At 50.9% G+C, this 16,739-nt stretch overlaps 1 protein-coding gene across 2 annotated transcripts; it reads right to left on the reverse strand.

Moving 5' to 3' along the window:
* Window positions 1-10,466: 10,466 nt before the first annotated feature.
* On the reverse strand, window positions 10,467-15,564 carry FAM124B (family with sequence similarity 124 member B). 2 transcript variants are annotated; one of them, XM_058844382.1, is made up of 3 exons: window positions 15,421-15,564; window positions 13,171-14,496; window positions 10,467-11,643 (listed from the first exon to the last, which is right to left on the reverse strand). In XM_058844382.1, the coding sequence occupies exons 2-3, from the start codon at window positions 13,897-13,899 to the stop codon at window positions 11,107-11,109; spliced, it is 1,266 nt and encodes a 421-aa protein (XP_058700365.1). In that variant the 5' UTR covers window positions 13,900-14,496; window positions 15,421-15,564; the 3' UTR covers window positions 10,467-11,106. The 2 variants fall into 2 exon arrangements, with proteins under 2 accessions (XP_058700365.1, XP_058700366.1); XM_058844383.1 differs by having other exon boundaries at window positions 13,171-14,491; window positions 15,421-15,557.
* Between the last annotated feature and the right edge of the window lie 1,175 nt (window positions 15,565-16,739).

Consider the following 16,739-nt stretch of genomic DNA (forward strand, 5'->3'; position numbering starts at 1 on the left):
CGGTGCTGACGGACCAGCATCTGTTTTCTGTCACTGACAGGAGCCTGGGAATGAGCACTCCACACCTGCACACTGACAAGAGAACCCATGGATGGATGGGGGGCTTCCTCAGCACCAGAGCACCTGAAGGGTGAGGCAAACCTACTGCAGATGTGTGACTTCTGAAAGGCAGCACCAGCCACACTGACTGACTGACCTAAACCCACAGGGGATGAGCACAGCAATGGTACCTCAGGATCTGGAATCCGAGGCACTGCACAGTACAAAAGTGGAACAGCCACTTCTTGTCTAGGGGAAGGGTGCAAAATGAATGCTGCCAAGAACTTCATTTCCAAGCACAATCAATGCTCCTGCAAGGTAGGACCATCTTCTCCCCAAGACCTTCCAGCAGCCTGTATTAGTATGCACCTCCAAAGACAGGGAAAAAGAAACAAAAGACAGTAGTAGTTCAATTAATGTAAACATTTAAGGAAAATGGCAATAAAAGCAGTCATTAATGATTTCTGTTCCCACTGTGCACATCCTTGTTGTCTGTGAGTGGCCAGATTCATCAAGAAGTGCCTCAACTTTAGTCTTGCTGGCCTCTCAACTCCTACTTCAGATGGGAGGAAGATGCACTGAATATCTCATCATTGCTCCAAGCAAGAGCAATGTCTTCACTGCTATCCAAAAGCCCCTTCTCCTCCTACAGATGCTAAGGCTTCCCTCCCTTCCACACACCACTGACCAGCCTCCACAGAGCCATTCTCACCCCCAGCATCTCCAAATAAAGGCGTCATCATTGTTTCAACACATCCCTGACCAAGAGGAGTTTAAAAAACTGAAACAGGGAATGATGGTGCAGCATAAGAAAGCAGAGAATCCAGCCTGAGTACCTGAGATCACTGCAGTTTGTATGTATGCCATACCTCTGCATTCATCCTCTTCCTATTTGTTCTTGCCTTTCTTTCTAAACAATAATGGTTAGGGTTTGGGTTTTTTTCAAATATCAGACAGGGTTCCAACCTCTGGATGCCTGTTCAGGTGTACAGTCTTGGCATGCTGTTGAATTTATGTTAAGCCAGCTCATTACCACTGAACAATAGCCCGTGAATTGGCTATTGCTCAAAGGAATCACTTATCAAGGCCATGCCCAACAAAAACAAACTGTTAGTGCAAAGTTTTGAAGTGTATGAAAGAAGGATTAAGGAAGAAGGATGTTGTTGCTTTTAATCTGTAAGATTAGGAGATGAGAGATCTGTTTTTTATTAAAGGGAGTCTCCCTGTGATGTTAGGCAAGCTGTACAAAATCCCTGTATTTTCATTTCCTTCTGAATAAAATGAGAATTAATACTATTTTCCTATCCAGTGGAGAGGTTTGGATAACTTCAGCCCTAATGCTCTCAATGCTGACCACCAAAATGCCTGTGAAGCGTGAGGTGAAAGAAAAGACAACTCAGCCAGCCACATCTGATTGACTGAATTTTTAAACTCAAATGAATTGACTTTCATCCAACTTCCAAAACCCAAACCAACTACACACGATTAGGCTAGGAATAAGCATGAGAAATGACACTCTACAGGGTAATTTTCTGGAGAGGCTGGAAGCCCCAGGAGAGGGGCTGGGGAGGGGAGCAGCTCCTCAGCCGTGACCGGGCGGCTGTGCCTGTGACAATCTCATTAATTTTGTGCGGTGGCTCCGCGTCCTGGGGCTCCTGGAGCCGGGGGCTCGCTCCTCACCAGCCAGCTCCCAGCTCCTGCCCTCAGCCCACGGCCTGGTGGCTTCCACGGCATGGAGCTGCAGCTCTGCAGAGCCAGAGATGGTTATCCTGCCTCTTGGGAGCAGGCTGGCACATCGCATCCCTCCAGCCAAGGGGCTGTGTCTGAGGAGAGCCACGCTCAGAGCGGGCTCTGGGAGCTGCACACCTCCAGAACTGGCACACCTGGACATGCTCGCTGCTGTGACACCTTGCTGGACCCAAGGCCGACTGCATCCCCACTTTTCTGGGGAAATGACTGCGCTGCCTCCTATGTGTTTTGCAAAAGGACATTGCACAGAGCCCCGCTGCCTCCCCAGCCTGATCCTGTGCTCCTCTGTGACACGGCACAGCTGGAGCTGCCAGCCACCGCCGAGAAATGGCTTTCAATCGTGAAAAGGGAAAAAAGGAAAGGAAAAAAATCGCTTCAAGCTCGGCAAAGCTTTGTAGTAAATTTTCAATGTTTCTCCCACACAACCTCTGCATCAGCAAGGTTATTGCTATTATTGTTATCACAATTTAAGATTAGAGGCAAATAGCTTTTAGAACATACAACGGGTGACTGCTTTCAAAAACCGTCCAAAATGTTGATGTTAAAAGGGGCTGCTGCATGCCCATAACATCTCCTTTTCCATTACCATCAGCAACCCTGTGCAATCCTCCATAAAGTAAAACCACATGCTGGAGCATTAATGATAATGGATGGACAGGCTGAGGCTGCCAACATGCATTGCTGGGTGTAGGTCAAGCAAGACAGAGTACAAAAAGGCACAGATAGAACAAATGCTTTCAAATAGTCACCCTCCAAGCAGTAACCATGTGTTGAATCAAAACCATGATAGATTCTCTTGCAGAAAACTCCTACCCAGAAGAACAACTGAGAAACGCAGACAAGTCTCTAGGTGGCCACCAGGCGTGGGTGGCCAGCACTGCCATCCTCATCCACCTCTCAGAGGCCCAGGATCTCCATGGTGGGTGTGGAGGGGGGAAATATCCATTCAACCTTTGCAAGACTTGTGAAGTATTTTCATTGTCATCACAGCTTCTCTCACAAAAAACTCAAACCCAGGTTTTGATGACGAGCCCGGTCTGAGGCTTCTCATTGCTCCTGCCATAAAAGCACGGCAGAACACAGAAAATACAGGAGTCCATCAAATCTCACAGCTACACCGGAAACAAGGAAAGCTCAAATTAAACCTGGACAAAAATCCCATCTTGTTCTGTTTTTGAGAGATTGTGTGCAATCCAGCTGCAGCAAGTCCCAGGGGCACTTTGCCAGGCAGTGCTACAGCAGCCCGGGGTGCAGCAGCCCCCCACCCTCACAGCCATGGAAGCACCACCTTGGCGGCTGGCCATGGATGGTTTGAGCCACCAGAGGGATGGAAGTGGTCTCCACACTTCAAAAGGCTCCCAAACATGCTCTCATGAATCAAACAGCTGAAAATAAAACCCAGCAGCCAGACAAGTGGGGCAAGGGCTGTGAATCTGCAAGACATTAGAAGAAAGTGTTTTATGGGTTTTTCTTCCTTCCTCTCCTCCCTGTTGTTTTTTGGCTAAAGGCTCAAGGTTTGCTCTGGGACACAGCTTTCTACATCCCCCCGAGTGGAAGTGACCCAGCTCGTGCCAGCGGGCTGGCTGGTCCTGCCTGACCTCAGCCCCTGACCTGGCAGTTCCCACTCTGAAACCTGAATCCCAGGAGCTCCCTGCTCCCAGCACCAGGAGTGCAGCTCCCACTGGCTGCTGCTGGGTTTGTGTGTGCTGCACTCCCCCAGACAGGTTCAGAGGAGACAGGCTGTGCCAGCAGCACCTGCAGACAGCAAGGAGCAGCAGGAGCTGTTCCTCAAGGCCAGCCTGCCCTGCTGCATGGAGAGGGACCAGCTCCAGCCCCTGGCATGTCCTCCCACCCCTGCTCCTGAGCCTGCCTGCCAAGGTACTGCACCTCTGACACCTGCACACCTCCTGCTCCCACTGACGCCTTGGCAGCTATTCCCTTTTCCCAAACTAAACCTAGGAACCAAACACAGGGCACAGATGGAGCATGAGGATCCTTCAGGATACCCGTGTCACAGTCCCTGCCTTACCAATGCCAGCAAACTACAAATCAAATGCAACCTCTTAGAACAAGAGATGCCTGAAAACAGGGACTGAGGGATCCCCTGTGTGGGGAGGCACAGGGTTGGGCTTGTTCACAGCTCAGTTTCATGGCAAGCAGAGCAAAGGAGAGAAAGCCCTGGGTGCTGATGGAGGCAAGCAAAGCCAGCACACTGACACAGGAAGAATTAAATACTGGGAAGGCATCTGGCCTGTCATCACGTAGAACTTGTAAACACAGCAGTGGTTATTACCAGAACTGAACAATGAGACTGGAAAACAGAAGTCTCCACTGATTCAGGCAATTGCTGAATCAAAGCAGCCATGAGAAGCAAAACGTTTGCTCTTCCTACCAGAAAGTGCTTGGCTTCCCATGGTACCTGTCTGGTCTCAGCTGCTTTAAAACTTTGTGCCATGTGCTGCAGGATGAGGTGGCTGAGCAGCTTGAGCGGGTGTCAGAGAGCTACACCTAAGGGTGGCCAAACTTCCAAGCTTGTGAGAAATCTAAACCTCCTGAAATTTGGTTTCACTCCAACTTGCAAAAAAAAAGCTAACACTTGTGAAATTTCTCATGACACAGAATGACTTTCCCATCTAAAGAGAATATCTGGTAAACATCAGCATGAGGCATTTCTGCAATCAGCTGTTCTCTCCAAAAAGCCCAGTAGCTCCAAATGAAAACAAGATGAGAAAACCACAGTTAAATTCTCAGGGAAACTCTGCTCTCATCCTATCCCTTCCTCTGGTGTCCCAGCTCTCACAGACCGCCTGGAAACCCTCACAGCCTTAGGCTGGGGTGGTAAAGTTTGGGGAGCTGGACTGCAGAGCTGGGAGGCCAGTGCCCTCCTCACTGTGAAACCACTGAACCTGCAAGTGAAACCAGCTGGGGACCAAACCACCCCACCAAGGCCAGTGGGGACCCAGCAGGACCCTCAGTGGAGCCCAGGCAGTGTCATTGTACATCTGCTCCATCAAGACACTTCTGGTGGTGGCAAAACCAACCTGATTAGTCACCTTCCAACTACTCACTTCTGGAGAGTGCAGCAACAGCTTGAAGAGCTGGCTGGACAGGCAGGAGGCTACACAACATCCACTATCCCCAGTGGACAAGGAAGCCCCCAGGGAAGTGAGATATCAGTGCCATGAAATGCTGCATTTCATCTAAGCACAAGGTTTCATAACACCCATTTATTCATCCCAGTTACGTGCACCCACCCCAGTGACCATTACCAGTTTCCAGAGCACTGCATCCTGAGGCAGCTGCTGGTGGGGCTGTTCCCAGCACATGTGGTCACCCTGAGAGGATGCTTCTATCTAACACGGCCAACAAATAAGGGAGGGACAGGAACAGAACCAAGATCTGCTTGCTTAGTTCTGCTGCCAGACTGGAAATAAAATTTCCAGCCACTGTAATGGCCAAAATACGTTCCCTTTGTACTCACTGCACACTCAGGATCATTTGTGTTATCCTCGGAGTTTCCTTTAATATAATCTCCTTTTTTATTATTATTGTTTTAATTGAGAATCCCTGGGGCATTTTAAGCCAATTCTGGTAAAGCAAAAGCAAAACCACAAACCGCACTTCCACTTCAACCATCCGCTGGTGGAGCTTCATGTTCAAAAAGCAACAAGGGGACAGGATGGCTCAGGTGTCTGCCCAACACCTGTGAGTGAATTGCTGACACAGTCACTGCTGCCTTGCCAGGGGGAGAGAGAAGCTGAGAAAGGATCAGGGACAAGCACTGATGGCCCAGGCTCCCAATCCAGGCACTCCTGTGAAGGCCATGAGCATGGCAGATCCAGCTGGAGGCTGGTGACAGCCCTCCTGTGTCTGCTGCAGTGACACAAGGGCAGAAGGGACAATGTTAGAAGGGTTGGGAGGCTTTGGATGCCTCATCATTCCTCCATCTCTCACACCAAGACAGCAGCAGCGAGCCAAACCTCAGGCAAGAGTGCAAGGAGGGGCTTCCTCCTCTTTCCCCCACCAAGATGCTGGAACCAAGTGAGGCCAACAAGGAGGAGATTGCTGCAGAGCAAGCATCCTTCACCTCCAGTCGGTTGTCAGGGTATTTCATATCCTGTCTTCCAGTTTTGGGAAGCAAGGCTCAATTTCCAGCAGCTGTGGCAGCTAACAGCCCCAGCAGCCCCTGCCTGCTCTGTGCCTTCCCAGGCCTGCACCCTGTGATGCCTCTTCTGATGCCGAGATGCTGCTGGAGATGATCCCAATTAAAGAATTGAGGCTGTCACAATTTCAGCTGCACGAGGGAGATGAGAAAATGAACGGTGTCACTGAGTGTCTGCAGGAACAAATTTACAAACCTAATCACCTCCCAGCATAGCCAGGCTGCCAGTGCCTGAAGAAGGGTGATAGGGGAGAAGAAAGCTTTTGGGACTCTTAAAGAATATAAATTCACCCTAATAGGAACTGGATCTATCCCTGCCTGTAATCAGTAGCAGAACTGAGATCCTGAACTGGAATATTAATACAAGTGCTCAATGTGAGATGAAAACCTCTCAAAACCTCTCTCAAATAATGAGAATTAAACATCAGAAGCACAGCACAGCAAACTGCAATGCAGTTGTGCTGTCGGGAGGAGTCTGCTGAAGGAGGAGGTTGAGAAATTCCATGGAAGATATGACTGGCTCCTGGCAGTGCCCAGGACAAAACAGCCGTTCTGACTGCTTCCTGGGACACTGACTTTTCATTCCAGACACCCTCCCAAACTTGGGTGTGATCCTTGTTTCTCTTTACAAATATAGGATAATTAAATTTTTAATACAGGTTGATTAGGTGCATCCTCTGCACCTAAAGAAGACCAATACATGGGAACAGGAAAGAAGCTCTTATTGTAACATCTGCTGTATTTTGTTATTCTTTATTACTGCCATTATGGTTTGGGGGGTGGAGAACATCTCTGATACTTCAGTCAGGTACTAAGTATTTGGGGTGTTCAGTTTAGGATATTGCATTACAAATGAGCAGCTTTTCCAGCAAATGAAGTTGATGGGGAACAGCTAACACTGAGAAGGGCACAGCTCCAGGACACAGCTTGGTGCTGAAGCCCAGGCTGCAGGCACACCTGCCTGTGGCAGAAGAGGGGCCTGGCAGAGTGATCACCCTGAGGAACATTCTGCAGCTGGTAGGCAGCTCTTGCAAGAGGCATTTCTGTTCTCTCACATTTGCTTCCCTCCTTGGTGTGTCCATAGGGGTTGCAGAGCAGCGGAGCACCTCCAGCACACCGAGCCACTGCAGGGTGGGAGACAGCCACAGCCAGCAGGCGCTTGGCCAAATGGAAGCACATCATCCCCCAGGCTCCTTCCCAAGGCCCAAGGGGGCACTCAGGCCATTCATGTGCACCCTTCCCCATCCTCAGGAAGCTTCTGCTGCCAAGGCCTCCTCCCATGTTCCCTGACTCTGAGAGAGGGATGTGCCTTCCACACGTGCCATATCAGGGCCATGAAGAATGAAGGAAAAAGGAGTTTTCACTTCCCTGAGGACAAAAGAAAGGTACTGGAAAGCATCTTCTTTTGCAGGAAAACCCTCTCTTGAGAAATGGACAAAGCAGAGCTCCAATAGGAACATGCACAGGTTGGGCAGCTCCATCCCAGCTGAGCCATCCCTGCCCTAATATGTGCATGTTCCACCCCTGTATGTCCCACCCCAGCTGGTCTGTCAGACTGGCACGTCTCATATTTGGAGGCTTATTCAGCAAAATCCAGCAGCAGGACCTTACATCTTCACCACACAGGCCCAAACAGCTGCTGCAGAGCTGGCTTTGTGTGAGGAGGTGCCAGGAAGGATGGGCAGGGAGCTCCAGGCTGCAGTGGCCTCCCCTTCCTCCCTGAGCAGTGCCAGCAGCACCACGGGCACAGGGGGCTGCAGAGAATTCTCCTGACTGCCAGCCTACACAGAATGATGGAAGGGAAGAGAAGGATGTGTGCCACACACACAGGGCACCACGGGGAGACCCCAGACCCTCTGTGTGCCTCTCACAGCCCAGACCTCTCCTTTGGCTTCACTTTGGCTTCGGCAGAAGTTTCCTGTTCCCGATTAGAGGAAAGCAAAGCCTCAGGACCTTTGAGCTTCATGACTCACGTTGCAAGCGAGGCACAGAGAGAGATAGACATGACCTGGAATGCTCTGTATCTCCTCCTGCTCTGCCCTGCCAAAGCAAAGGTCCCACTCCTCTCCCCTCTCCCTGCCCTGTTCCATTGTGTCTGTCCTAGAGTGATCATTCAGTGCTCAGCTACTGATGAAAAGGGGCAATTCATAGCATTTTTAAGTAAAACATCTTTATAGCAAGCTTGTCAGTACAACATCAACTCTTCTTACACACAGCAGATGCACAGTAACAACTGCACATGACATTGCACATCATCAGTGACTGAGGCTGCCAAAAAACAATAAAACACGTTAAGGAGAACTCTATTTTCCCCTGTCACTTACATGACAGATCTCCTTAATTGACTACTTTGCTGTCAGAGAAAATTAATGAATGAGAGAGAAATGGGCTTTCTTGGTTATTAGTACCCCAATTGCTTTCGAATCTATCAGGTTAATTTCATGTAAATGAAAGCGAGGATTAAAAGCCCCAGTAGCTGGAAGGGTGGGGACAGGGGCTGAAGCTCCATGAGGAGCTCAGACACGCTGGACCACGGCTGGCCCTGGAGATGTGATGGTGCAGAAAGGCAAAGCTGGGGAGAGGAGCGCAGCCAGACCCTGGCTGGGGCTGCTTGCAGGCAACTCGCACCTTCCTGTCGCGACAGCGGAGCCAGAGCAGCAGCACCGCCCACCGCCGGGAGAGGGACACACGGACACACGGACACACGGACACACCGCCGGGAGAGGGACACACGGACACACGGACACACGGACACACGGACACACGGACACACCGCCGGGAGAGGGACACACGGACACACGGACACACGGACACACCGCCGGGAGAGGGACACACGGACACACGGACACACGGACACACCGCCGGGAGAGGGACACACGGACACACGGACACACGGACACACGGACACACCGCCGGGAGAGGGACACACGGACACACGGACACACGGACACACGGACACACCGCCGGGAGAGGGACACACGGACACACGGACACACGGACACACGGACACACGGCCGGGAGAGGGACACACGGACACACGGACACACCGTCGGGAGAGGGACACACGGACACACAGACACACCGCCAGGGAAGGAGTGACACAGGGACCCGCGGGGAAGGAGGGACACAGGGACACAAGGACCCGCAGGAGAGATGCCGTGTGCGGGCACCAGGCGGAGCCGCTGTGACAGGGACGGGCGGGACAGGTCCCGCTGCCCAGAGCAGCCGCGACACACTGGGGACACACTGGGGACACATGGGGACACATGGGACACACTGGGGACACACTGGGGACACACTGGGGACACACTGGGACACATGGGAACACACTGGGGACACACTGGGGACACATGGGGACACATGGGGACACACTGGGGACACACTGGGGACACACTGGGGACACCCTGGGGACACACTGGGGACACATGGGGACACACTGGGGACACACTGGGGACACACTGGGACACATGGGAACACACTGGGGACACACTGGGGACACATGGGGACACACTGGGGACACATGGGGACACATGGGGACACACTGGGGACACACTGGGGACACATGGGGACACATGGGAACACACTGGGGACACACTGGGGACACACTGGGGACACATGGGAACACACTGGGGACACACTGGGGACACACTGGGGACACACTGGGGACACATGGGGACACATGGGGACACATGGGGACAGCCAGTGCAGGTCTGTAACCCCGTGTTTAGAGAGCACTGCCCTTCCCTGAGCCCCCTCCCCTCCCCATGTGCCCCCAAGCCCCCGCTCTCACACACCACAGCAGGCCCACGGAGCCAGCCACCCTTGCAGGCTCCTCTTCCCTACTGACCAGACATCTTCTCTAGCTCAGAAAAGCACTGCCGAGTTTCTAGTGCTGGGAAAGATTAAATAGTCACCCTGATCTAACAGATCACAGCAGGATTCATGAGAAAGTCCACAATTTTCGCAGAGCTTGTGAAAACCTGGCGGGTGTTTGTAAGTGTCCAGTCAATGAAGTGTCCTGTCCTGTTCTGTAGGCTTTGGTCCCCATACTGAAGGGTTCATGAGCATCACTTGGCAGGGCAGCACCAGCTGGGAGGGCCCGGAGAAGGCACTTCCCTATATCCCCTCCAGAATTCACATATATTTAAGGGAGAAAATACCTTCCTTGCACTGTTTGGAAGGTAAGTATGATCAGATGTGGCTTCTCTTTGAATAATTTCACTCCTCCCTCATATTCTTCCTATCTCTTTCCCTCTGAGATTTATTTAATCCTACTTGAGAAAGAATACTGATCAAAATGGGAGTTATTTCAGCATCTGTTGATGCTGAATCATGACTTCATTTCTCCTGTCCTTTTTACTCTCAAGGATTTAGCAATTCCCTCCAAGGCTCTTGTCTTCTGTTAATTAAAACCCAGCTAGGATTGCCTGCTAATTGCACACTGGTTTAGCAAAGCCTGGCCTGTTGCTGTGTTTATTTTAAGTGTCACATGAATAGGGAACAGCAGGTTTTACTGGCACTTTTCTTCAAGTGTGTGGTTTTTGCATGTACTCTGCTGAGTTGGGAAAAAGGTCTCGCTAGAAATATTTTTCTTGAGACATTTAAAAGAATATTCTTGTTTCAAATATTGCATAAAATTGGCAACATTGATAGATTTTAAATACTAGCAACAGAGGAAACAAGGAACACAAAGGAAAACCAGCATAACTGCTGTGACCACGCCACGACCTTGTTCCAGTATGTCCTGGCAAGGGATGGTGAGTCCCCACGGTTTGGGGGCATCCAGCCGCTTGGGCAGCCCAGGAAAGCTGCACCTTCAGAACCCGTCTGAAGATGTCACTGTCTCTGTCTATTTTTTAGCATCTTAGGACAGCTGTAGGAGTCATGTGGCTAATTCCTATTCAGTGCACAACATGCCCCTCACCTATTGTGCATTAAGACAAAACAAAACAAAACAACAGCTTTCAGTAAATAGTGTTATTTTTCCCGCACCCTCCTTAGCATCTCTCCACGGGAATTCAGTGTCTGCCCCGGTGACCCCTGGCGGGGTGCCACAGCTGCAGAGGTACACGCCGAGCAGCAGCGCTCACAGCACATCCAAAAGCGCTCCGCCGTCCTTTGGGAAGGGCGAGTCCATCTGGCACGTTCGGTTTCAGTCATATAAAGAATTCCTCCTCCTCCTCCTCCTCGTCCTGTGCTGGGTGTGCGGGGCCGGCCCGCGGAGCTCCGAGCTCCGCTTTGTCGCTGCCGGCCCCGGGGCGCGGCGGCTGCCGGGGGCTGCTCCGCAGGGCCCCGGGGAGGCGGCTCCGCGGGCAGCGCCCGGGATTCCCCACGGCCAGCCCGGTGTCCACGTCGGTCTCTGCGGCCCGGGGCCCGCGGCTCTCCGGGAGAGGAGCCCCCTGCCTGCCCAGAGAAGGCGCCTCCCAGCGCGGCCGGGCTGCAGCCGCACCGCGGGCACTGCCCGAGCGCCTCCGGAGCTCACCGCCGGCTTGCCCAGAGACAGCGGCTTCACTGGGCTCAGGGTTTGCTTTACTCTTCAGAGCTCTGACCTCCTGGCTCCTCCGCCCAGCATTACCCCGTTTTCCAGAGAGAGGGGCTGGCATACAGTCCTGCGGGATTTTTCCACTGCCTGTTACATTGTGCTGCTGGGAAAGCCCGATGTTTCTTTCAAGGGTCCTGCAGCTGCTTTGAACCTGTAGAAAATTAGAGAGAAGCCAGTTATCACACAGTTCTAGCTTGACCAAGGATGATATTCTTGCCCAGGCTCGCTGTGCTGGGGTCACCTGCAGCCTGAGTCACTACGCCTGGGGAAGTCTGGGCCAAATATCCAGGCTGTGGATACAAACAAATCCACATGCATTCCAGAGGAACCTAGATAAACAGCTGGAAAGGAGACCCACCGCCAGTTCCCACAAGGGGCTTCAGGGGGAATGACAACTCCATGTGGAGTCCATGGGCAGAGCCTTGGATTTAGTTTGCAATATGGCAGAAGGTCGGTGCAGGGGGCTAAACTGCAGCTGTTTAGAAGAAAGATTTACAATATGGGCCGGAGAGTTGCAGAATAAAGCACTAGGCTGTCAGCCTGCTGTCTGGAGCTTGGACACAAGATACATCCTCAAGTTCAAGTGGGTTACACCTTCCTTTGCAAAGAGCACAGTGCAGCATGGTCACAGACCACAAAAAGCACCCAAATTTCCAGCCAGTGAATTAATGTACATCTGTCAGCTCAAAGACCTTGTATCTACAGCAGGAAGTGCCACAGAGTAACCAGGAAGGGACCTTTGGAGGTCACCTGGCCCAGTCCCTTGCTCCAGGTAGAATCAGCTTCAAAGCTAGGTAAGATACCCATAGCCTTCATCTCTCCAGGAGGGTGCAAGTTTATAAATTGTTTATGAATTGACACTGAATGACCCAGCAAGGGCTATCCTAAGATTAGTGTTCAGAGCAGCATAAAAATAGGCTGAACCAAGTAATTAACTTTACCTGTAACAGAGGACTTCTGGAAGGAAAAAGAAAAAGCCAGGGCAAATAATTTAAAATCCAAATTACAAGAAAAAATAACCATAAGTGGGAAGAGTTGTTACAATGGAATGAAAGCACACTGAGCCAAACTGCCATTCTACTCACATGTATAAATCTATATTCACTACATATGATCTCAGCACAGACTCTGTCTTCTTTTTTTAAATTTGTATTCATATAACCTCTGGACAGCACACTTCAACAGAAAAGGCTGAGATTTCCTAGGACACATCCACAACTCACTTGTGATCTCACAACCCACTTGTGATCTCACAACCACAATTGCAGGTGGTGCTGTATCAACATTACACTTACAAAACTTTTAGTTTTGGATGTCAAAAATCTGCTTTGAGAAACATTTATACAGCATTGACTTATCAGAAAAAGATTAGGTTGCTACAATCATTTTTTTGAGGCAGAGGAGGGAAGAGGTTAAGCTAGTGTGCCCTAGATAGCATTAATAATCTGCATTTCAGGCAAGCTGCAATGATGTTAATTTAACTGTATAAAAACATTCCAGGGATCAGTGCTTTTATTTATCAACAGCATCACAGCACTGGCAGATGCTGATTACTGCATTCACAAATTCCAAAGAAAACATGAACATGAAACAAAATCATAACTTCCATTTTGAACCAGTCCTGCTGTCCTTGGAAAAGAGTAGCTAAAGCCTCCTCTTGAGAGCACCGCAGACATACCTTGAGCAGAATCGTATTTCCTTCATAGTCCTGTGTTTGCCACCTGGTGCTGCTGATGGGAACACAGGGGTTGGGAAGGAGGGGCACCAGCTGCCCGATTTCTTGCACCCTGAACTGCAAGGCTGACGAGTCCCTGGGCTCGGCGGCCACCCCGATGGGCAGCTGCTTCAGGCACAGCTGCACGGCCACGTGCGGGGTGGTGTGCAGCACGAAGACACACAAAGTGCTCTTCTGCAGAGTGGCTTCCTTCTGGAGGATCATCTCGTAGAGCCTCACTGCATCCTCGTAGTTGTCAAAGCTGCAGTAGAGGGTGACGCGCAGGATTTCGGGGCCGCGGGGCGCCCGCCTGACGCCCCACACGGGCAGCTGCTCATCCAGGCCATAGAAATCCTGGTGGGATGGGGCATAGGGGGGGCTTTGCCCATCAGCAAACTGGACCCGCTGGTACCGCCAGGGAGGGCGCTGGAACTGCTCCTGGACCTGGAAAATCCGTTCTTCTCCCAAGTCCTCGTGCAGAAAAAGGAGGATGGATATTCCAGGGAAGCTGCAGCTCCTCTTGCGGTATCGCTCGTAGTATTTCAGGGGGGGAATTCTCTCGGACACCAGGAAAAGGCGAATGTCCAGGCAGAGCCACTCCAAAAGGCGATCCAGAGTTTGCCGCAGAGGAAATGAGTGTCCCAAATGGGTGAGGAGATGCACGGTCATCAGAGACTCTGCTCCATCATCCATTGCGAAGACTCGTGTCAAAAAATGAGACAAATCAGTGCTTTCCCTTAACTCTGTCTCAGGAACACAGGGGTGTACTCTGAGCCTTGAACACAATGAGCTCAGACTGCTGCAGGCTTTGCAGTAACCTGATAAAACACGTGGGTGAGCACAGGGAACGTGCAGAGGGGCAGGTGCAGAGTGACAAGGCTTTAAGCGAGCGGTCCCAGGTCACATCCCAGCGGAGCTCGGCTCCAGGCTCATTCCCAGCTCTGGAGCTCTCATCACTGAGGACATGCGACCCAAGTGTCCAGAAACAGCTCTGTGTCCTCCTGCTCCTGTCGTTCACCACACAGGACAGCAGAGATGCACAGCACTGGAACACCAGCAGTGATTTTCCAGGACGAGGCGATGCTCACTTGTCTCTTGGCAGTGGAAGCGGCCGCCCCGGACCCAGCTGAGTCCCTCCCGTGCAATCGCTGCTTTTGCAAAGCCCATGTGGCACTCAGGGCTGAAACCCTCAGCAAATTTTCTCTTAGTCGGCAGGCTGGCTTTGGCTCTTTGTAAAAAGCCTGTGATCTCTGTGAGTCCCACCCTTCTGGGGCACACAGATAAGCTATTCTTTGAAAACAAGGAAGGAAAACAAAATAACAAAAGAAAAAACCCAACCATGTGAACATAACAGATAACAATAAGGGCAGATATAAATCAGGAAAGAGGAGCTTTGGGAAAAAATCTCGACTCATAGTTACACCCTTTACAACAAAGGCAGCTTGCTGCCTAAGTGGAAACCAGGTCCTGGGTTATTGTACATAGCCCATAAAAGCTGGGTACCAGGCTTCCCATCTCCAGTGTCCTCTTTGCTTCTTTTTCATCCTGTATTTTTTTTCCTGAGGTACCCATGTAATCAGCAGCCTTAATCAAAATACAAGGTTTTTTTTTTTTCTTGCTTCTTGGGTTTACATATTGGGACCTAACTTAGCTTTCTGCATAAGCTAAAATAGGAATGCTGAAAATACACTGCTTTCCAGGTCTCTTCCAGTGTCTGGACAATAAATCACACTCTCCCTTCATCTCCCTGTTTGCCAGCCCAGGAGCAACACAATACAGGTCAATCCAAACCCCCTTCCTATACAGAACAGCCCCTACTGTAGCCAGTATTTAAATCAAAACTGGGGCCTCTGGTGAGCTGTCCAACTCCATCTAATTAAGAGCAGCACATCTCTCTCTGCTGACATGCCAGCTTCCCTCTCAAGCAGCCAAGCACACAAAGCAGTGGTTCACTGCTAAGAAATCCCAACAATAATAAGACTGTTAATCAAAATTCTGAACTATTCTTTTTAATGTGATCCTAACTTTATATTCAATGAAGTAAAATCTCCAAGGTTAAAGGTACAAGCAGTGGTGCCTTGGTTTCCTTTAGAGAAATCCCTCTCACTGATAGAAATGCACATGCATGCTTTAAAAGCTACAGTGACACCTATGTACAACAAAAATAAAAAAAGACTGTCTAGAAAATGAGGAAAAAACTTATTTTGCACCCACCTGCAACTCTTCAAGCAAGTAACTGCTGAGGGGAGGGAGACAACAAAATCCAGCCTTCAGACAGTTGCAGGAAGAAAGTGAAGAGAAGAGTGCAAGCGCTCAAAAACATTGACATTCTCTAGATGAGCTCTGAACAACACAATTTCACTAAAATATGGAAAAGGAAATGATTCATCAACTCCTTGCTACAGGGCAGGGGCAGGCAGTCATCTGCCTTCCTGCCTGTGAAGAATAGGGGAATTTGCCTGTACAGGAAAGCACTGAAATGAAGTAAGTTCATCAGGGCTTGGTCTGTAGCTGGAAGCAGCTCCCATGAGCAGGTTCCCCTATTCCCACCCTGGGTGAAGATCCCGTGGGCTGCTATGACCCCATGGCCCCAGTGCCTGCCCCCACTCCCCTTTCTCCCTGGGAGCAGGACCCCCCTGCTGCACCTGCAAACTGCTCCCTCTCAGGGCAGTGAAGAGGGAGCAAGGGGGGCCAAGCGCTGCTTTCCTCGTGCAGTGCCATCACTGCTGGCTTGTGTAGCTCTCGGCCCCATCCCTGCTCCAATCTGCTGGACAAAATCCCATGGGCAGCTGCAGCAGTGTGGTGAAGGTGACAGAGGACTGGGGACATGAATTCTTGCACAGCAGTTGTGGAGGGAATGATTCCAAAACCCTGGCCCTTTCCAGCTCCTGCTGTGGCCAGGGGGAGCCAAATTGTTTTCCAGATGGGCAGGTGCCTCCCACAGAGGCTGTTGAAGGTGTGCAGCATCTCTCTTGTTTTTACAACAGCCAAAAACCTGAGCCTTACCCACAAAATGGGTTAAATTCTGAACCCTCTGCCGTGTGCTTCTTCTGTGATTGCTGGGGTGAGATAAGGAAACAATCTCAGCTCTGAAACTCTATGTGATGAAGCTGCCTGGAGAACAGTCTTAGGCCTGGTTCTCAGCTCTTCAGCAGCTCTGGGGCAGGAGAACCCACCAATCCTCCTGCAAGGAGAGAGATGAGCTGAACATCAGCCTGCCCTCAGAGGAGAGCAGCCCCTCCACTCAGCCAAACACTTCCATGCCTCTTCCACTTGCTCTGACAGCTAAATATCCTTGGGGACAGGCTCAATCCAGGCTCCCCAGCCTTGGACAAGGGTATGATCCTCATGCCCTCTCTTTTTCTCATCTATTGCCCTCCCTTTGTCTCACCTATTGCCCCCCCAAACCTTGGCATAAAGCCTGGGTGCAATGGCCCTCAGCCTGCAGCCTGCTGAGCTGAGACCCTTCATCCAGTGCTGGTATCAGGGAAAAGGGATGGCTGCCCCCAGAACAAAGTGCTGGCTTTTGCTGG

This window comes from Poecile atricapillus, chromosome 8, assembly GCF_030490865.1.
Source record: "Poecile atricapillus isolate bPoeAtr1 chromosome 8, bPoeAtr1.hap1, whole genome shotgun sequence".
Classification (NCBI taxonomy): Eukaryota; Metazoa; Chordata; class Aves; order Passeriformes; family Paridae; genus Poecile; species Poecile atricapillus.